Source organism: Triticum dicoccoides, chromosome 6A, assembly GCF_002162155.2.
Source record: "Triticum dicoccoides isolate Atlit2015 ecotype Zavitan chromosome 6A, WEW_v2.0, whole genome shotgun sequence".
Taxonomy (NCBI): Eukaryota; Viridiplantae; Streptophyta; class Magnoliopsida; order Poales; family Poaceae; genus Triticum; species Triticum dicoccoides.
Genome location: NC_041390.1, coordinates 566440088 through 566460212, shown reverse-complemented (window position 1 = coordinate 566460212; position 20125 = coordinate 566440088). Strand labels below are relative to the sequence as shown.

Sequence of the window (20125 nt, the reverse complement as noted above, 5' to 3'; positions counted from 1 at the left end):
GACGACACCACCGGTACTTTGTGTTGTAAAGGCCGATGCCATGGAGAATGTTTTTCTGAGAGATTTCACTGGAATTCTTAGTTATATGAGTTACTTTGTAGTTTCTTGGATTTGTGATTCGAAGCATTGTGTTTGTAATGTTCATCGAGTTAGTCATGTATCATTCTAAAAGAAACTCTTCTTGTTAATAGGGCTGGTTTGGATAAAAACTCATATAGATGGAATGAACATGACTATAGAATCCACTTTGCTGGGATAAACAAGACCTTCAATTAGTTGGGGATGAATAAGGTCTCCATTTGAGGATGAACTCCACTTCTGTCTTTCTTTTTTCATCTGGATTTGAGTTGGATCCATTAGCCTACTGAGTGAAATTCAGTCGAGGAGTGTTGTTGACACATACATTAACTAGACTCAGGCAATTGAGATGCTACAACATTTATTTATAATTACCAATTAAAAACTAAATGCACATGGCAATCTTTGCTCTCTCTCGAATGACCTATCATGTACTTTTCATGTTGATCCAATTCTTCCTCTATAATCCATTTTCTTAAAGTGTAATCATGTCTTTTACGAACCCATGGATTATAAGTTGGTAAGTTGTATGCTGTTGTTGGTTTATAAGGTTAACAAAATCAAAAAGAGGACGTGGCAAGCTAGGCATGGCAACCTGCCCAAACTTTTATCTTTTTTCTATACCATCTTCTAAACACTTAATTTCATGATTACTAGCTCACTATGCTTGGACCAGAGAAATAAGTAAGCTGGTGTCACTTGCTTTGAAAAGCTCTCTTACAGAGTCGTCTAAGTATTGGGATCATTGAAATCTTTAAGTGAGAGTATAGTTCGACATTTTGATAGCTTCTTAACTATTTGGTTTATCGCAATGGTAAAAGGTCATGACATTCCTCATTAGATGGTTTTATAGGAAGTCACTAATTTAGCATGTGTGAATAAAAAGATTATATGTGTTGGGAAAAAATAAATAAACAATCCTACATGGGTAATCAACAAAGTATGAGGCGGTCAACAAAAGTCTTTTTTTTAAACCTCGGTCAACAAAAGTCCAACTCTGTGAACAAGAGTCAATCCATTTTCAAAATTCAAGAACAGTTTCTAAAACAGTACATGCGTTTTTTGGTTTTCTGTAAGATTATTTATCCTTTTTAAAAAACTAATTAATAATACTCTTAAATCCGAAATAAAAAGGTTAATTTAACTGATGAAAAATCGGGAGCTGGGCCGGGCCATTACACCGCACCGCTATTCCCGTAAAAAAAGAACGCGCAGCAGTAAATGGGCCGCTGCCCAACTAGCCCCCGTGGGCGTCTGCTACTCTTCTCCTGTCATATACGATTTTCTCTCCCCTGGGCGGCGGCGAAGGGAAGGGAAGAGAGGGGAGCGACGGCGGGATGGCGAGCGTGTACATACCGGTGCAGGGGACGGAGGAGGAGGTGCGGGTGGCGCTGGACCACCTCCCCGCCGACGCCTCCGACATCCTCGACATCCTCAAGGCCGAGCAAGCTCCGCTCCACCTCTGGCTCATCATCGCGGTAGGTCCCCTCTGCTCTCAGGAGCCCAAGCTTCCCTCGCAACCCCACCTAGGTCTAGGTCTAGTTCTTCGGCGGCGCGGATGGAGCAACTTCTACGGCTAGGGTTCTGGCGGAGCCTCGCTCCCGCTGAGGCGACCCTTTTCAGCTTCGAGGCGGGCTTTCTGAGGGTTTGACCGATGCTGGTAGAATTTCTCCAAATGCGCGTGTGCGTGCGCCTGTCATTCCGTCCTCTGCTTTGCCCTGGTTGTTCAGCCGGAGCTATTTCGGCTAGGGGTGATGCTGGCGACGTTTTGGTACTGAGGATACCATCCTGATTCGTTCGGACGGATAATTTGAGTGGAAGATCTGAAGCAGAGCTTCTTGCTGAGCCAGAGTTTCATGCTCGAAATCCCAGTCCTTACACACGTGACTTGTGTTTAATCGAAGCTCTAGTCTCATGGTGAAACTTATTATACTTGCAGATACCCTGTCTCGTAATTTTTTTGGTTGTTTTCTTGTGAGATCGAACTATCCGGATTGGTACCTGTTTATCTAATTTACTTCTGAAAATTATTGTCACAGAGAGAATACTTCAAGCAAGGGAAGCTCGAACAGTTCCGGCAGATTTTAGAGGAAGGATCTGGCCCAGGTTATTTTTTTTATAACTCTTTTCCTGCACTGTAATATTATCTGAACAATCATATCACCTTTGATTATACGACAGTACGACACCAGTTCAATTTCTCATTGTTACTTTAAGTTTCTGCATAAATCCGCTGTTGTTGAACCATTCCCTCTCCTCTGCAGAAATCGATGATTATTATGCTGATGTGAAGTATGAGCGGATAGCTATCCTTAATGCTTTGGGTGCTTTTCATACTTTCTTGGGAAAGGCTGAGAAAGCACCACAGAAGGAAGTGCATTTCAAAGATGCGACTCAGTACTACAATAGGGCGTCGAGGATAGATGAAACTGAACCTTCTACCTGGATTGGAAGAGGTTATACCACTTCAGAACATTTCAGAGCTCTCAGATATGTTGTGGTTTATAGTTTCATGACTCTTATGTGCATCTCTTTATAGCACACTTTCATCTTTGGTTATGGTTGCGTAGCACTTCATTAACTTAAGTGTAGCATCATCTTAGATGAAGTGACCGTTTGAATTTTTGTTGTTGATAGTTTGATATTTCTGTTTAATGTTGAATGATTTGTTGTATTTGTTTGTAGCTTCTCTATCATAGAAACTCAATTTCAGAATCAGAGACATGCTACAAGACATTATATAGCTCTGCCTATCTAGTTTGTGATAAACAGAAAAAATGAGTGTTTTTGTGTTCATTAGTTCACCAGAACATTGTAAATTTGAATAACACAAGATCAGCAATGTGTTTGTGAATTTTTTATAGAATATACCTAAACTGTGATGCCATGGGCCCAGTGAGGCCTGGTAGTGTTGCGGCTAGTCCCAAGTGGCTAGTTGAATTTCTGTTACAAATATCTTGTAATGCTCAGGAATGATCCAAACCCACATGGTTAACCTCTTCAGATGAAGCATGGGTGAAAGCCTAAGTGCTGCTTGGTTGGATGTTCTTTGAGTGTTATAGTCATGCAGTTTTGTTCATTTTTACATCCTTGGTTTTATTTGTTGCACCTGCTATGTATTATGTAAGTGTTGTTTTCTCATACTGGTTTATTAGACTTAGACAAGATCATACAACTGCTCTCTAGAACCTAGGAGTACTGGACTAAAGAGGGGCACTTTATCTACCAGCAAAGTGCTTTGCCATGTTGCTGTTCTGACCAGAGGAGTATGGTTTTTAACATTTTAATTATTGACGTTGCTGTCTAGGTCAACTCTGCGTGGCCAAGGGTGAGTTGCAAATGGCATCTGACTCATTCAAGATTGTTTTGGATGAGGATGGGGATAATTTCCCAGCCCTTCTTGGTCAGGTAATTTTCTTCAGGTTTCTGTAATGCTTGTTTTAAACATAAGTATATAATGTGTACTTCTGAATGACCGCAGTTTGCTTTTAGTATTAAAATACTAGATTGTAAGGGCCCGTTCGGATTCTCTCTATCAAAATACTAGATTGTAAGGGCCTGTTCGGATTCTCTCTATTAAAATACTACTCCCTCCGTCCGGAAATACTTGTCATCAAAATAAATAAAAGGGGATGTATCTAGATGTATTTTAGTTCTAGATACATCCCTTTTTGTCCATTTTGATGACAAGTATTGTCGGACGGAGGGAGTAGATTGTAAGGGCCCGTTCGGATTCTCTCCAGCTCTGCGCTCCGTTGACTCCATGGGTGAAGCCGGACAGAACGGCCCAGCTCCACGGAGCCGAGATCTAGGATCTGAGCTGACCCCTAGTACGAAACAGTGGAGCTGCTATTTCCTGGCTCCTTAGAGCGCGTTCAGTGGAGTTGGAGGAAATTACAAAAGTTTGCCACCACTAAGTGAAAAATACTGATTCATTTTAAGCCTCTCATCCGGGTTCTCCACTACCTTCTCGCTGCCCAATTCTCACCTGCAGAGTCTGCCGCTCATGGACAGTAATGACGCGGAGCTCGCACACAGGGGATAGCTGTAGACGATGATTCGTTTTATGCTTCTCTCCTCGAGTTCCTCCATGACCTTCTTGCCGTCCCACTCTCGCCTGCCCTGTTCGACGAGCCATTCAATGCACAGGCTTCTAGCATCTCGTCGTCTCCATACAGTTCATTTGCCTTCCACTATGAGTGTGCTCGCGTGTGTGGGAGAGAAGAGAGGGACCACATGTGAGAAGAAGAGGCCTACCAAGGGTGTTTATGCAAAATGTTCTTTCATTCAGCTATTTCGGATGGGACCTGTGTCAAGGTGGTGGAGGTTAACGTGCCACGTCAGCAGGTCAAACATGGTCTGAGCTGTTAGGATCTGTGATGAACAACATACAGATTTTTGGGATCTGAATCTGCATTTCTGAAGTTGTAGGACTAACTTGACACCCCTCAAATAGTTATAGGATCTCTCATATATATTATACTAATGAAACTGCAACCTTCGTATGCTTGCTCTTTCACTAGAACAACTTAATCCTTATGCTTTGATGCTTATAATATGATCGATGAAGATGTAATAATTTATCGTAGGGACTAACTAAAAGAAGCCTGTGTTAATCATTATTTTTTTGACATATTTCTTATCAGTTGTTCTAATCTTCAAGTCGCAAATATTGTCAGTGCAGGCTTCTGTTTATTTCCTGATGGGTGATACGGAACAACAACACAAGAAAGCTTTGGAATGTTATAAGAACTCACTAGAACTCTATAAGGTTGGAGACAGCTCAAGTTCTTTTGACAATTCCATGATATTTTGTAGTATATGTTATAAATTTCAATCATCTTTCTAGAGAGCTCTGCGGGGATATGCAGATTGTCCTGCTGCTGTAAGGCTTGGTATAGCTTTTTGTCGATACAAACTTGGTCAGCTAGACAGGGCCCGACAAGCTTTTGATAGAGTCTTACAGGCAAGATTTTTTATCTGTCTCTTGTTTCATGTAGAATAATTGTCCCTTAAGTTGAATTCATGCTTTTATTCACTTACAATTACTTCACAGTTGGACCCTGAAAACTTTGATGCGCTAGTAGCACTCGCGATCATGGATTTGCAAACAAATGAAGGTAAATGCTCTTTACAGACAAGAAATTTCCTTCTCACCTTTTTTCTCATTATTTTCTAAGTATTGCAACTTTGCTATAGCTGGTGAAATTCGCAGTGGGATGGAGAAAATGAGAAGAGCCTTTGAAATTTATCCTTATTGCACTTTGGCACTCAACCACCTGGCCAACCATTATTTCTTTACTGGCCAGCATTTTGTGGTTGAGCAACTGAGTGAGACTGCTCTGTCTTCAAGCAGTCATGGACTACTGAAATCACAATCCTACTATAACTTAGCCAGATCATACCATAGTAAGGTGATGTACCCCATTCATATACCCATTGAATTAGTTGGGTATTATTTCACTTTTTTCTCTGTGCTGACACTTTGGATTTCCGTGTTGAGAGTCTAGTTTACAACCCTGAACATGTGATGTATTTTTGACAATTTATCTGAATTCAGGGTGATTTTGAGACTGCTGGACGGTATTATATGGCATCTGTCAAAGAAGTCAATAAACCGCAAGACTTTGTGTTGCCATTTGTTGGTGAGTTTCTTGTTCTCATTCACATTTTTTCCTTTTTATTTATTTCATGACATTGTTCTGGTATGCAGTTTTTAGCATTTATGTACCTCCATGTTTCAAGTAGATGAAGTAGTAGTTAAATACTCGCACAATGCTATGGTCAGAAATCACCCAAATCCCTGCAAGTTAACTCCGCTGTTGTTGGGCTAATAATTTAGGGATATTTTTAATAAGGTGGAAGGGAAGGGGGAGGTGGAGAGGGAGAGGTGTATAGTAAGTAGATTGCTCCAGCAAAAAATGCTGATATTCTGGTAAAAGCTACTTAAAATATCGAAATGTTGTTTCTTAAAGATAGTACAAATGGTGAGTCAGGACAGTTTATATTTTGTGTGACTCATAATCAGCAGTAGCACTGCACGCCTCATCAACAAGCATACCTAATTAATCTCTAATGTCTAAGGCCACACTGATTTGCTAGTTCTGTCTTCTGTGTACTCCCTCCGTTCCTAAATATAAGTCTTTTTTTAGAGATTTCAATATGCACTATATACGGATGTATATAGACGTAGTTTAGAGTGTAGATTGACTCATTTTGCTTCGTATGTAGTGCATATTGGAATCTCTAAAAAGACTTATACTCCCTCCGTCCGGAAATACTTGTCATCAAAATGGATAAAAGGGGATGTATCTAGACGTATTTTAGTTCGAGATACATCTCCTTTTATCCATTTTGATGACAAGTATTTTTGGACGGAGGGAGTATACGCTAATGTGCTTAGTGTCTTTTAATTAGTTCGCTGTTAGAGCACATATCGTAGTTTTTAAGACCGAACCACATAGCATAGTTATTAAGAGTAAGGGAGGCAGGGAGGGAGTGAGAGGGGGGAGGGCTTTGCATCGTCTTCTCTCTTTCATTATGCAGTTCTTTTCTGTGTGTTTGAAAGATGTTATACTCTGTACTAGGTTAGGTTCTGTGCTTTGGTTTAATCTGCTAGTGGCTGTAAGTTATTATGCTGTCATACTAAGTAAGTGTTGTGATTGAATTTGCTGTTATCTTAAGTTAGGGTCGTATCTATTAAGTCACCTCGCCATATGCTTTAACAAGTGTTATAAATTTATGAAGGGGGTCGGTTGCCATAAAATGCATTATGCCTCAAAACTATACCACATACTCCCTCCGTTCCAAATTACTCATCGCAAAAATGGATGTATCTAGAACTAAAATACATCTAGATACATCCATACCCGCGACAAGTAATTCGGAACGGAGGGAGTAGATATTTAGCTTAAAAAGGTCAGTTGCTGCTTGTGTGGTTTGTCCCTCTATTGTTGCCAGTTATCAGTGCATAGGCGTGCATCCAGCATCAACTGATAAACTACGTGCTTTGTTTCCTAAAGATAGTACAAATGGTACAACCGTAAACTGCCTAGGGGCAGGAATCACATTGTCCCTGTAAGTAGGGAGGCACCCCTCATTTGTGCTTGGACTCTTGCAAGAAAGATCAATATATTATCTGCACTTCTTGCTATTCTGTCTGCAACGAGCGTCGAGATTATTGCACATGCTGGTGTCATACGCATATCATAGTCTCGATCTCTTGATCCGCTCCCCATGCACTCTGTTTGGTCATGTAGCCGAACCAAGGTGCCACAAGTTCGTCGTTCGGTAAGTATTCACCATAGTTGCTGCATATCACGGGAACTGAACGAGAAATGATGTCGTGAGCAACATCCGATGTCGCTGACAATCGTCCGAGCACATGCCTTCATTATCGTCGACAGTCGGCCTTGTGTGTGTATGAGAACATCAAGTTGAGAGCCATGCCACCTAAAGGAAAGGAATACAACAAGAAGTTTATTGCTCCAATATATGTACGACAAGTGAGATAAGCATCTCTGCCTGAGGCATCAAACTACTTAGTGATTGAACGGAATATGCAATCACTGATTGGGGAGCTGGTAAATCGGAAATGTAGAATGGATCACATCCCACATTGATGGGACTTATGTTTGTGATTCGAAGGGGAATCTAATATATGTGAGGTCTCTTAAACTCGTTAGTTGTGAGCCATCTCTCCGAGATGATCTCATCAGTTACTTGCGAAGGGCAAACAATCATGGATAGTATAGTAACTATGGTGGTTATGAATTGATAGAATCCTCAAGGTAAAGCAAGCACTGAGAGGTCTGATAAAAATTCTGGCAAGTTGGCCAGAGGAAACCCATGTCATTTACAGTAGGTACTCATATCTCATCATCAGTTATGTGCCTGTTGTCTTCCTATTGATTTGCTAGTTATAAATGAAATAGTGCCATCTATTTAAAATACATGATATACTTGTCTCTTAATCGATATTTCAGGTGATACTTGGGCATACCGTATTTTTTTCTTCCATTTTAGAATATTTTATTGTGTATTTTGTTGCTGTTTTGTGACACTCGTGATCTGAACCAGGCCTTGGTCAAATACAATTAAAATTCGGTGACTTCAAACGTTCCTTAGCTAGCTTCGAGAAAGTGCTGGAGGTACACCCCGAAAATTGTGAAAGTTTGAAGGTAAGATGTGTTTCTAATCAAATGCCTCTATTCATTGTTCCAAAGCATTCCATTTGATTATGAATGAAATGATTTATGTTGCTTGTGCTAGGCTATTGGGAACATCTATGCAAACTTGGGTGAGAATGACAAAGCCATAGAAACCTTTAAGAAGGTTACACGGATTGATCCAAAAGATCACCAGGTAGTCATTCGTCTCTTTCTCCTTTTTAGTAATAATTTGTAAACCACAAATTCATTGATTTTGTACAAATTGTATCACTGTCGCCTGTTACAAAAACACTACACTAACTGAACTTGTATTCACTTGGATGTTGCGATATTGATGATTAAGGATCAGGAATGCCAATCTTGGATGCATATGTGAACTAGGATGTCTGGACCTAGGAAACTTCATTGATAGTTGGGCACGCTAAATTATAGATTCCACACACACGCACACACCTTTTATTGCAGCTCTAGAAGAGTGTACAACAATTCCTCTAAAGATGTCCTGTTGTTCGATGATTAGATGAAAATATGGAATTTATTATAGCAGCAGTTATTACCAGGTCATATAAATTTGTAGATATTGTTTCATTGATGTTGAGGAATACTGCAAGAGTCACACTTTTTATTTGCTGTAGAAAAGGGGTATACATTAATTCTATTTGGTTTCCAAACATAAAATGTACAATATTTGTACATCAGTTACTCCCTTGTTTCACTGTATCTCTTCATGGCCTTAGGATTCTCTGTTTCAAGTGAGCGAATCAAGAGTGTAGTTACGGCAATTTTTTCCAGTTTCTGCCCTACTTATGTTCCTTTTTGATATTTGATCATGTACTTATGTGAAGTTTGGACGCTTATTTAATAATCCCATCTTCCTGTACTACCTCTGTTGCATTATTCAATACATGGTTTGGTCATATATCTGATATTGTAGTTCCAATGTTTGTTTTTTGCATATAATCTTGTTGATTAATTCACTATGCAGGCATTTGTTGAACTCGGTGAATTGTTGGTAGAATCTGATTGGGCTGCTGCCATGGAATACTTAAAGACAGTAAGGCTCTTCAACTAGCTATATGTTTATTGTGTTGACCAATGCCATGTTGGAGTTCTTAAAATGCTGTTTTCCCCCTTCTATCAAACTTGTGTAGTGTTTCTGAATTAGGATTAATCACTGAACTTTGTTTCTTAGAATCTTATAATCCACAAATGTATGATTAATATAAAAAACAAACGTTAACACTACAGAAGGTGGATTCATTTAATTATAGGCTTCATCACTCTATCAGCTTAGGTTCTTCTTCCTCTAGATTACCATTGTATTGGCTGTGATAAAACCGGTTTTCTCCTAAAAGTTGAGTTGTTCTATCATGCTGCATCACCTACTCTCTAGGGTCAATTCTGGCAGGATTGGCACATGAAGTTATATGTGCTTCTCTTCGAACTTTGAAATTGGTTTGCAGCATGAAAAACCATATACTTGGTTGTGTGGGCTGGTGATTATAGGTTATCTAAAGTGGATTATTTGACCATGATTTGCATATTGGTGATGCTAGGTTAGCTAAGGCTGGCATTCTGGCTATGATCTTATTGACGTGGCAAATGTTTGCTGCATCATTGCTGCATGTTAACTACTTTGTTGATCAAATGCATGCGTACCTGATTATTAAAAGGAAAGCATATTTTACCCCCCAGAAGCATTGGGTTTGTCTACTTAGCTTCCTAAACTCCTTTTGGACTCACATAATCCCCTGAACTCCTAATACTGGGCCACTTCATCTGGCATATCCTAGTTTTGCCACCGTCCACCACAAATGGATGCTGCTATCATATTCTACATATCCTCCCGCCGTCTTCCTTTTACATGGCTCGGATGGAGAGGGGGTAGGAAGAAGACGTGGAGATTTGATGATGTCAGTATTCATTTTGTGCTTAAAAGTGGCGGAACCAGATGTTATGGCAGCCCATGTAGCAATATCACCGTCCACACTATCAATCCGGCTAAGCAAAACCAGGTTTGACTGGTAATTGAACTGGTACTGAAACACAGGCTTGTCAAGTTGATCAATAGAAAGTTTGGCAGATTAAAGACGATTAAACTTGACACCATTTGATACTTCAAAGGAACTCACAATCTACTTTTTATAAGATGTAATCTTATCTAGCATTTCCCAGGCACATCAAGTTTGACAGGTTACTGAATGGGTACTAAAACATGAGGGTGTTAAGTCGATCGATAGAAAGCTTAGGGGATTAATGCTATTAAATGGACTGGATGTTCTCCTGGTAATACATAATCTTATCTAGCATTTCTCAGGCATGCACTCTCCTAAGGAAGGCAGGAGAGAAAATACCGGTTGAATTGCTCAATGGAATTGGACTTCTTTATTTTGAGAAGGCAGAGTTTGAGGTTTGTTTACTGTTATACATATAACATTGTATTTACATTTTCATGTATACACCTGACAGTACCTCTTTTGTTCATGCTTTCAGTTGGCTGAGCAAAGTTTTAAGGAAGCTCTAGGAGACGGTATCTGGGTTTCAATTATGGATGGGACTGCTGGTAGTTCCATAGCAAACTGGAGTGTGCAGTACAGGGATCAGAGTTTTTTTCACCAACTTGAAGAAAACGTATCTCTTGAATTACCCTGCGATAAAGTCACCACATTGTTTAACTATGCAAGATTATTGGAAGAGCTTCATGATACTGTGAAAGCCAGCCTCCTTTACCGTCTCATTATTTTCAAGGTACTGTGGTGTCATCCCCAAAACCCTTCCTGAGTGTCCGCTCTCTGTCTCTCATTTACTTATTTTACAGTATAAATGTAACTGGGGATGGAAGCATGCTTTGAAAGAACATGAAAACAGTGAAATTGTAACCTTCACTTTTCTTACTTAGTGTTCCTGTTGTTTATTGCAGCTGCAATCTGCACACAATTTTGTCTGTCATTTTCTGATGTTAGTCATTTGCCTGCGCGCACATGCCTTCATGTGTGACTTTGTTTTTGCAGCTTCTCTAAAACCTGCAGTCAGTTACCTTTAGTTTCATTTGTATTGGCCTTCTCTTGATATAGTTGAGATACCATTGCCATGTTTACCCCGTTCACCACAGATGTATTAGTTACATTGTTTTGCCAGTGATTGAAAGCTCATTTTGTGAGAATTTAATCTTTTCTATCAGGATATTATGCATATATTCCTCAGTCAGTAACCAAGATTCTTTTTTGTGTAGTTCCCATTCTTTTTTCAGTTAATACTATGTTCTTACTTCTGTTTGCCCTTACTGTTCTCGGAATTAACTAGACACTGGTTAGTGTCAAAGCTTGTCGAGGGCCTTACGAACATTTTTTTTTTGATGTTGTTTACATTGTCTAGAAAAAGTTCATCTTCACAAGCTGCCTTGCGCAATTTTGTTTAAAAAAAATCTGTCGTCCACATCACGTCATATCGATGCTTTCTTCTTCTAAGACAAAATGACATGCAGTCAGGTGCGTGCTCAAGGAAAAATAGATGAAGTCTACATAAAAGAAAAGCTCTTAATATTATGTTTTTGATGGAAGTTGGCCCCCAAATAACTATCACAAGTACAGACCCTGAGGAAGTGAAGTTCCTGATCTGTATAAGTATCATTATGGGAAAACTTCCCTATGAAACGTTGAAGCGACAAGTATTGGTGATTTATTTTGGAGTTGCTGTATTGGTCATTGGTTTCCTAATAGACTTCTAAAATAGATCTCTGTAGCATTATTCTGTGATGCAGGATTCTCTGTGCAACAATGAATACACTCTTTTGTATTTGTACTACACTTGTATTATATTCTAATTCCCTGTTTTCTTTAATAATAATAACAGTACCCAGACTACATTGATGCCTATCTGAGGTTAGGGTCTATTGCAAAAGAAAAAAACAATATTCAACTGAGCATTGAGCTGGTAAGTACTGATGCTTACATTTGTTGTTCTTCTTAACTGAGAATAATAATGGTTTATTTGTTTCTAGATAGGTGATGCTCTAAAGATAAATAGTAAGTATCCAAATGCACTGTCTATGCTTGGAAGTCTTGAACTTCAGAGTGATGAAACCTGGCTCACTGCGAAGGAACATTTCCGTGATGCTAAAGATGCTACTGACGGAAAAGACCCATACTCTTGGCTTCAGCTGGTATGTGAGCCTACTTCACTATAGTAGTTTTTTGAATGGCCGTGGTAGAATTTAATAAGTAAATCCCTTCCATCCTGAGTTATCTGTTTACAGTTTACAATTACTGTTGAATTAATATAGCTTGTAATGACAGTGCGTCATATTTTCCTTTTATGAATTGGCTGCTGCCTGCTGGCAGGATAAAATGCGTCAAGTAATTTAGACCATTAGTGTATCACCAAATTTAGTGATACGTTAGGCTTACATATATAACTCGTCCCCTTGTATTTCCAACAATTCTACAATAGCTGGTCATTGTAATACAGAATTTTCACTGTAAATGACTATGTTACTTAACTCTTCTCCGACTGATCAATTGCATATGTATTGTTACAGGGCAACTGGAACTACTTTGCTGCCAATCGCCCTGAGAAAAAGGCCCCGAAATTCGAGGCCACTCATCGGGAGAAAGCAAAGGAACTTTTTTTGAATGTATGATATGTTACACCAGCTATTATTCCCAGTTATCTTCTCAAATTCATCAGGTCTTTGGAGGTTTTCATGCAATAGATTCTGTTCCTTCATATTTGTTACTCCCTCCGTCCCATAATATAAGACCATATTACATCTGATTTGTGAGCAAATCGGATGTAATAAGGTCTTATACTATGGGACAGAGGGAGTACAGAAATAGACCCCACAAACTGTTCTTCAGCAGCTGTCCTTTGTTTCGGTAATTGTGTGTAGGCATGTATTATACATGTACATTTATATTCACCATTTATGTTGATGCTCAGAATGGCCTGTCTTGATTGGATATCTCAGGAACATCTTCCGTAATTTATGTTCCCTGAAGTTCATCCGTGATTATTGCTTATTGTTTAAGATAGAACTGACTATTCTTGGGCCTGATGTCAGCTTGTAGTTTCTACTGTTGATAAGCTTTTTGTTTGTTTGTTTAGTAGTATTTCAGGCTAACAAAGAGTTAGCAGGAAAATTGTTCTGTGATCCTCTGCACAAGAATCAAAAGCTACATTTAATCTATTTTAAACTTCAGTAATTATATTTCTAGCACGATTTCTCATGTTCTTTATTTCATTAATGCCATCTTTTTAGAAGTGTAGCAAATGCTTAGTTTTTTATTTCTGTTAGTTTTCTAGTAAAACAATTGTCTAGTTTTAACTCCTGTCTCCATATTTAATGTATTTTGGAGATTAAATCACTGAATTAGGCAATCATATTTTTTTTAAATCACTCCGCCTATGTCTTCTAGGCATAGCCGGTCCCAAGCCCGGGTAAAGGAGGAGGGTTGTGATAGGCTTGGCGAGCCAACGTAAAAACTAGCCAGTCCCATAGGTATGAAACCCATTTGAGCGAGAATAGTACTAGGATGGGTGACCTCCTAGGAAGTCCTCGTGAAAGGGTTTCATATCTAAGGGTTGTGATAGGCTTGGCGAGCCAACGTAAAAACTAGCCAGTCTTTTGGGTATGAAACCCATTTGGGCGAGAGTAGTACTAGGATGGGTGACCTCCTGGGAAGTCCTCGTGAAAGGGTTTCATATCTAGCCTACCCCAACTTGTTTGGGATAAAAGGCTTCGTAAGTAAGTAAGTAAATAACTCTCCGGTTGGGACGAAGCACTTTGTACATGATCATTGATCAAGTCATGATATTTACTGCGTAAAGTCAAAAGCTTAGGAATTTGAATGCCATAATTTGTAGTGCGAGTGATATTTGTAGTAGGACATCAGGACATCATGATATTTAATAAGTCAAGTTGAAAACTTAGGAAGTTGGTTGGTACATTAGTGAGTTTGAGTTCCAGAGTCATACTCGAGCAAGCCATCCAGCAAGATGTGATGAATGATGATACATTTTCTTTTCTGGAGAATTGTAAATAAACAGGCAACTGAATTGGATGCACTTTGATTAAATTTCTTTTACATGAGAGCATTAATTTCTTGGAACCACAAAGCAAATGTGTGGTTGAAAGCAAATTATGTACTGCAGTGCTTTGAGGGATTGGTGATGGTATGGTGTCTTTAAAGTGCCGGTTTGCTCATTGTTGGGATCTCAATCTCTGATTCAGGTACTAAAGCAGAACCATGGTAATATGTTTGCTGCAAATGGTCTTGGAATCTTACATGCTGAGAAATCCCAATGGGATATTGCGAAGGAGTTATTTACACAGGTTAGAAAGGGAAAACAATGTTCATTATTCTATATGACAAACTGTGAACTTTAATAAAGTGCATCACCAATTTGATATTAGGTACATGAAGCTGCATCAGGAAGTATATTTGTTCAGGTACCTGATGTATGGATCAATTTGGCCCACATATATTTTGCTCAAGGCCTTTTCCAACAAGCAGTTAAAATGGTACTCTCCCTCTCTTCTCCCTCTCCCTCTCTCTCTCTCTCTCTCTGTCGGATGAATGAAGTTCCTAATTCCTTTTCTTGCAGTACCAAAACTGTGCACGGAAGTTCTTCTACAACACAGATGCAACTACACTCCTATACCTTTCCCGAACACATTATGAAGCTGAGCAATGGCAAGACTGCCGGAAATCTTTGCTGAGAGCTATACATTTGGCTCCATCAAATTATTTATTACGGTTTAATGTTGGCGTTTCAATGCAGAAGTTTTCTGCTTCTACTCTACAGAAGACAAAACGAACAGTTGATGAGGTCAGTACTGATACTTCTCTTTGCCTGGTTTCTGATTCTTTGATATATGAAGTAAGAGAAAAAAGGTAATACCACCCAAATCTCTCTGGTTTTGGTATATACCATGTGGCTCATTTCTATATCCTCCAAACTCCACATTTCTCTCCATTATCCAGCTTTTTGAGGTGATCCGTCATCCCTGTGTTTTTTTAGGGAGAAGTCGTTTTTGGTTTGAAGGCTGACGGTGACACTGCTTTTTTTGGGGTGATTATTGGACTGATCAACTTTTGTGGAGAAGAATCCTTTGGCTGCATTCTCTTGCCCTTGATAATCTGGTCTCGGTCCATGATGTGCTTACCACCCAAGACCCTCTGGATCTATTCCACCCCCCTTTCCAGCCAGGGTTTTGTTGAATTCCATGAGTTCAGACATTTCCTGATCAGCTTGCATTTTTTCCCGTATGCTGCCGATTCTTGGTCCTTCTCATGGGGTTAACTTTCTCATCTTCAGAAATCTACAAGGCTCATTTTCAGCATCTCCGAGCTCCATCCTTCACCTCTTGCCATGGAATTCCAAGTGCTCTCCTAAGCTCAAAGGCTTTGCCTGGCTCCTGAATGAGAAACTTAACACCAAGACATGCTTCAACTTCGCCAGTTTAATTCCCCTGGGGCTCCATTTGCTCTCTCTGCCAATCGAACTCCTCCGGAACTCGCGATCACCTCTTCTGGCTTAGCTTCAGCTCCTCATGCTGGCAGTGTCTCAGACTTCGCTTTGATATCCACATTTCATCCATGGAGGAGTTTGTTTCCCAGGCGAAACTTATGATCAGCAAGCCTTTCTTCCTTGAGGTTCTTGTGTTTGCGGCGTGGAATATCTGGAAGCAGAGAAATGCTAAAGTATCTGTTGTTTAACTTCAAGAGGGGTCTTTTCTTTCTTACAGAATAAAGGATTAGCTTTCCGCCTCTCTCAGGCTCAGGCTGGATTGGCTTTTTTCTAGCCCTAGCCCTTCTTTCTAGTTTCCCCTTTGTACAACCCCCTCCCCCTTCTCTACTTCTGCTATTATTAATAAAATTTACTGTCGGGGCCTCCCCTACCATTTCCGCCAAAAAAGGCTCATGGTTACAGATGCAGCCACTACCAAAACCTATATGAATCATCCTTGCATCTCCCTGTATTTGGTTGGGTGGGACTGTGGGAGGCTTTTCCACCCTGGACAAGCTCACTAAACTTGGAAGGAATGTCCCCGAGAAATGTTTGACAGGCCCATTCACCCATTTGACCAAATAAGCTCATCCATGCACAAGTAATCATGAGCGTTGGCAATAGTTGGTGATAATTACTTCAAGATTGGGATTGATAAGTGATCTAGTTATTCACACTTACGCTTAGTTTCCGGTTGTTGAACCATGTTGTCAACTTGTGATGAAATATTCCTCAGTAATCTGTTGTGAAAAAATTAGGCACATAAATAGGAAAACGCTGGTTAGCCAACCATAAAAAAATATATAGAAGCTGATTACATAAACATGATGATCGTAATCCACTGAAATGCCAAATGCAGCTTAGTGTTAGCGTCTGCTGATTAGTGCATGATAACTATTATTAATGAAAGTTAATGGCATAATTTAATTAATTAATAGCGTCCATCCATCCCAAACAAAATGCTGCAGAGTCTCATCCATCAAAGATGGAGTGTTTGTATTCCATCCTGAATTTTCAGGTTGTCCTATCCCATTCAATCTGACCCTATCTAAACACTACCTTGTGTGAACCACATGATCCTGGTGTTGCATACAAGTCCCCTGTTAAGATCTATACCAAACTTTTTCCGTGCCGCAAGCTACAGCAGACAAAACTACTGCAATGTTCTGGCAATATAAATTGGGTAGTCCCATCTACAGACTTATTGGAGCATAGATCTGACCCGGATATGCTGAAAGATGGTATTATGAATTACAGGCCTACAGCTCTATCATAGGGAATAAAAGCCTCATGACAGTTTTTTTCTTCACTAAATAGATCGCTTCTTTCAGAGGCCATCGCCCACCTTCTTGTTTAAGATATGACAATCTATCATCTTGTATGTACTCTTTACTAACCACAGAACTAATTTTTGCTGCATGCTTTCTTTTTCTAGGTTCGTGCAACAGTCTCTGAGCTTCAGAACGCCATTAGAGTGTTCAGTCTATTGTCTGTTGCATCAACGTACCATTCCCATGGTTTTGATGAGAGGAAAATAGAAACCCATGTCGAGTATTGCAGACACTTGCTTGATGCTGCTAAGGTTCATCGTGATGCCGCTGAACAAGCTGAGAAGCAAACCAAGCAAAAATTGGAAGTTACCCGTCAAATTGCTTTAGCTGATGAAGCTCGCCGGCGGGCTGAAGAACAGAGGAAATTCCAGGTCCTGCTCTTGCTGCATGTATTTCATCATAAATGTCTGTTTGTGTTTGAAAAATATTATATGTTTATGGCTAATGTGGTGCTGGTAACAGTTAGAAAGAAGGAAGCAAGAGGACGAATTAAAGCAAGTAATGCAACAGGAGCAGCACTTTGAGCGTGTCAAGGTATTTTTATATATTACCATGTGTGTTTCAATGAGAGCTATAGATGTCAATGATTCGTTCATAAGTGTTAAAGAACGATTCAAATCTACCCGTGAAAATCGGCCTATACAAAGTTTTGAGCTAGAGCTACTCGACTTGCCTGCACATACCAAAAATGAACTAGCACCCTTCCATCGGTTTTGGTCGGGTTGATTACAACCTGAGATTGAACACAGCTGTTCTTTGTTCGCCAAGGAGGACCAGCTGTGGTATGCCACTCCATTATTGAGATATGTTTGTTGGTATTGGCCCCAGGCTATTTGTGCCTACAGAAGGCATAGTTTCTTTATACTGTCTGATGTGACACATTTTTATGGTTGCTTATGTGGAAAAGACCATTCAATCACAAATAAGTTGCAATGTTTTCTCATGCTATTTGGAACCCTTTGGGAACAATTTTCTCTACAGTATCTGTATTCTAATCTTGCACTATCGCATCACTGAATAATAGGCACTTTATTGGGAAATAAGTCCATAGTCTTCCAAGAATTTGTTATGTATAGAAATGGTGACAGACCATATTTTTCTTGTCCATTGTGTGAAAATCTGCTTTTGTTCATGCAACTTAAGTACCTAACCCAGGATTAGTTTCTCCAAAGCTGTAATGTCACAAGCACATTTGGATTTTGCCTGACAGCTTAAAGCATGATTTGACAATGTACTGTTTCTCATAAGGAACAATGGAAAACATCCAACAACACCCCTGGTAAGAGAAAAGATAGGTCCAGGCATGAAGATGAAGATGGGGACAGTGGGAAGAAGAGGAGGAAGGGTGGCAAGAGAAGGAAGGATCAGAAGACAAAGATGCAATACGAAGATGATGAAGAAGATCAATACAGAAATGAACCAGAGGAAGATGATTATGCAAACATGTCAAGGGATCCTGGCGGTGATAGACCAGAGAAAGCCCCAGATCACCTTCTTGCGGCTGCTGGTCTTGAGGATTCTGACGCCGAAGATGAAACGGTTAGGGTTCCTGTTTCTTTCCCATAAAGTCAAAATACATTTATTTCTGCATCCAAGTTTGTTTGTTTTGTCTTTTGGGAGCTTTGATGTCTGTTTCCTGCTGTGCAACGGAAGTTATTTTGCTCCATACATATGGTGGTTTAAACTGTTCATGCTCACAAGTGCTTTGGTGCAAAGTTGCCTTCATCTACTCTTTTGCATTGTAGGGTCATCCTCAATCCGTGATAGAGCGGAAGAGACGAGCATGGTCAGAATCTGACGACGAGGAACCAGTGCAGCGATCAGTGCAACCTACCAGCCCAGGTCCGAATGATCTGAGTGAATGAAATAAGTAGAAGGACAAAGCTCGCTCTTGACAGTGATGATACATTAGGTTATGATGTTGTTGTAGAAGTCCCAACAGTTTAATTTACTTTTGGGCTGTAACAAAATAATTTCTGTGGTAGTTTTTTTTTTGGGAGGGAATTCGCAGTAGTTCTAGAGCTAAGAAAAGATAAACCTTAAGGGCCATGTTTGCCCATACTAACCAATTCATGACACGTTTCTACGTTATCCTGTAGTATGTTTTATGACTATCCTGTCTTTTCTGGTCTGGGCTTGTGTTGTGGTTTTTGCGGGGTGCTCTGTGTTAAGGGTGGAAATGCAAAAGCTAGCAACTTTTTGCAATAAAACTACGTTCCAGGTATGGGTGGGGCCACTTCATACCCTCACCTGCCCTCAATGAGCTTACCCATCACCCTTGCCCATATTTGCCAATGGGTATAATTTATTCCCATACCCATTACTCGACAGGATAGATATGCCTGTGGGCAAAACATCAATTCAAACAACTCGCAGTCATGAAAAGCAATATATAATTACAATTTATAAACAACAACATATACTTATAAACAACACATTTAATAAACAATATCATTTCTCATAAACAACACGTCAAAGCGGAAGTGCCGAACTAAACCCTCTTTTAGGGCTTAATCGAACAAGGATTGGGACGTATTATGGCTTATAAGGGGCTTAAATCCCCCTCAAACTCTTTCAATCCTTTCGGATCCAAACTCAACTGAACAAGGCCTTAAGAAAATAGGATCACACCGTCTTTTAAAAGATTCCGGCAATCCTCATTTTACTGGCCGCTGTTTGGAGTTTCTACGGCCTCTAGCGCTCGTGTGCAATGCGGAGAATTTAACACGGAATGAAGTGTAAAGAATATCAGTCGATGGGAATCGTCTTTCAAAAAGAAGAATCCTCCAGTCTCCCAGCCAAAAGCACTAACCAAACTGCACCTTGGATGTGAGTGTTTGGTTAGCTTATTATCACTGCACAAATGTAAGGTAGTAGCTTCCAGAGCTTCCATAGTCATGTCAAGATAACTTCGTCGAGCAAATGGCATGCTCACAAAAAAACCATGGCAAGGCAAGATCAATGAAAAGATACGCAAAACTTTTGCATACTCACGGTAGAAAAAAAAAGGAGTAGCAATGACCAGTAACACCACGC

General features: G+C 39.9%; 1 protein-coding gene across 2 annotated transcripts; it reads left to right on the top strand.

Annotated features, from left to right (window-relative positions):
- Positions 1-1339: 1339 nt before the first annotated feature.
- LOC119317976 (protein CTR9 homolog) lies at positions 1340-19203 on the top strand. 2 transcript variants are annotated; one of them, XM_037592481.1, is made up of 24 exons: positions 1344-1556; positions 2118-2184; positions 2343-2534; positions 3386-3486; positions 4763-4849; positions 4928-5044; positions 5135-5198; positions 5278-5492; positions 5639-5723; positions 8158-8258; positions 8350-8442; positions 9235-9303; positions 10567-10659; positions 10743-10997; positions 12102-12182; positions 12250-12411; positions 12787-12882; positions 14479-14580; positions 14662-14769; positions 14853-15077; positions 17194-17460; positions 17552-17623; positions 18338-18628; positions 18835-19203. In XM_037592481.1, the coding sequence occupies exons 1-24, from the start codon at positions 1416-1418 to the stop codon at positions 18952-18954; spliced, it is 3204 nt and encodes a 1067-aa protein (XP_037448378.1). In that variant the 5' UTR covers positions 1344-1415; the 3' UTR covers positions 18955-19203. The 2 variants fall into 2 exon arrangements, with proteins under 2 accessions (XP_037448379.1, XP_037448378.1); XM_037592482.1 differs by lacking the exons at positions 17194-17460; positions 17552-17623; positions 18338-18628; positions 18835-19203 and adding an exon at positions 15270-16023 and having other exon boundaries at positions 1340-1556.
- The last annotated feature ends 922 nt before the right edge of the window (positions 19204-20125 follow it).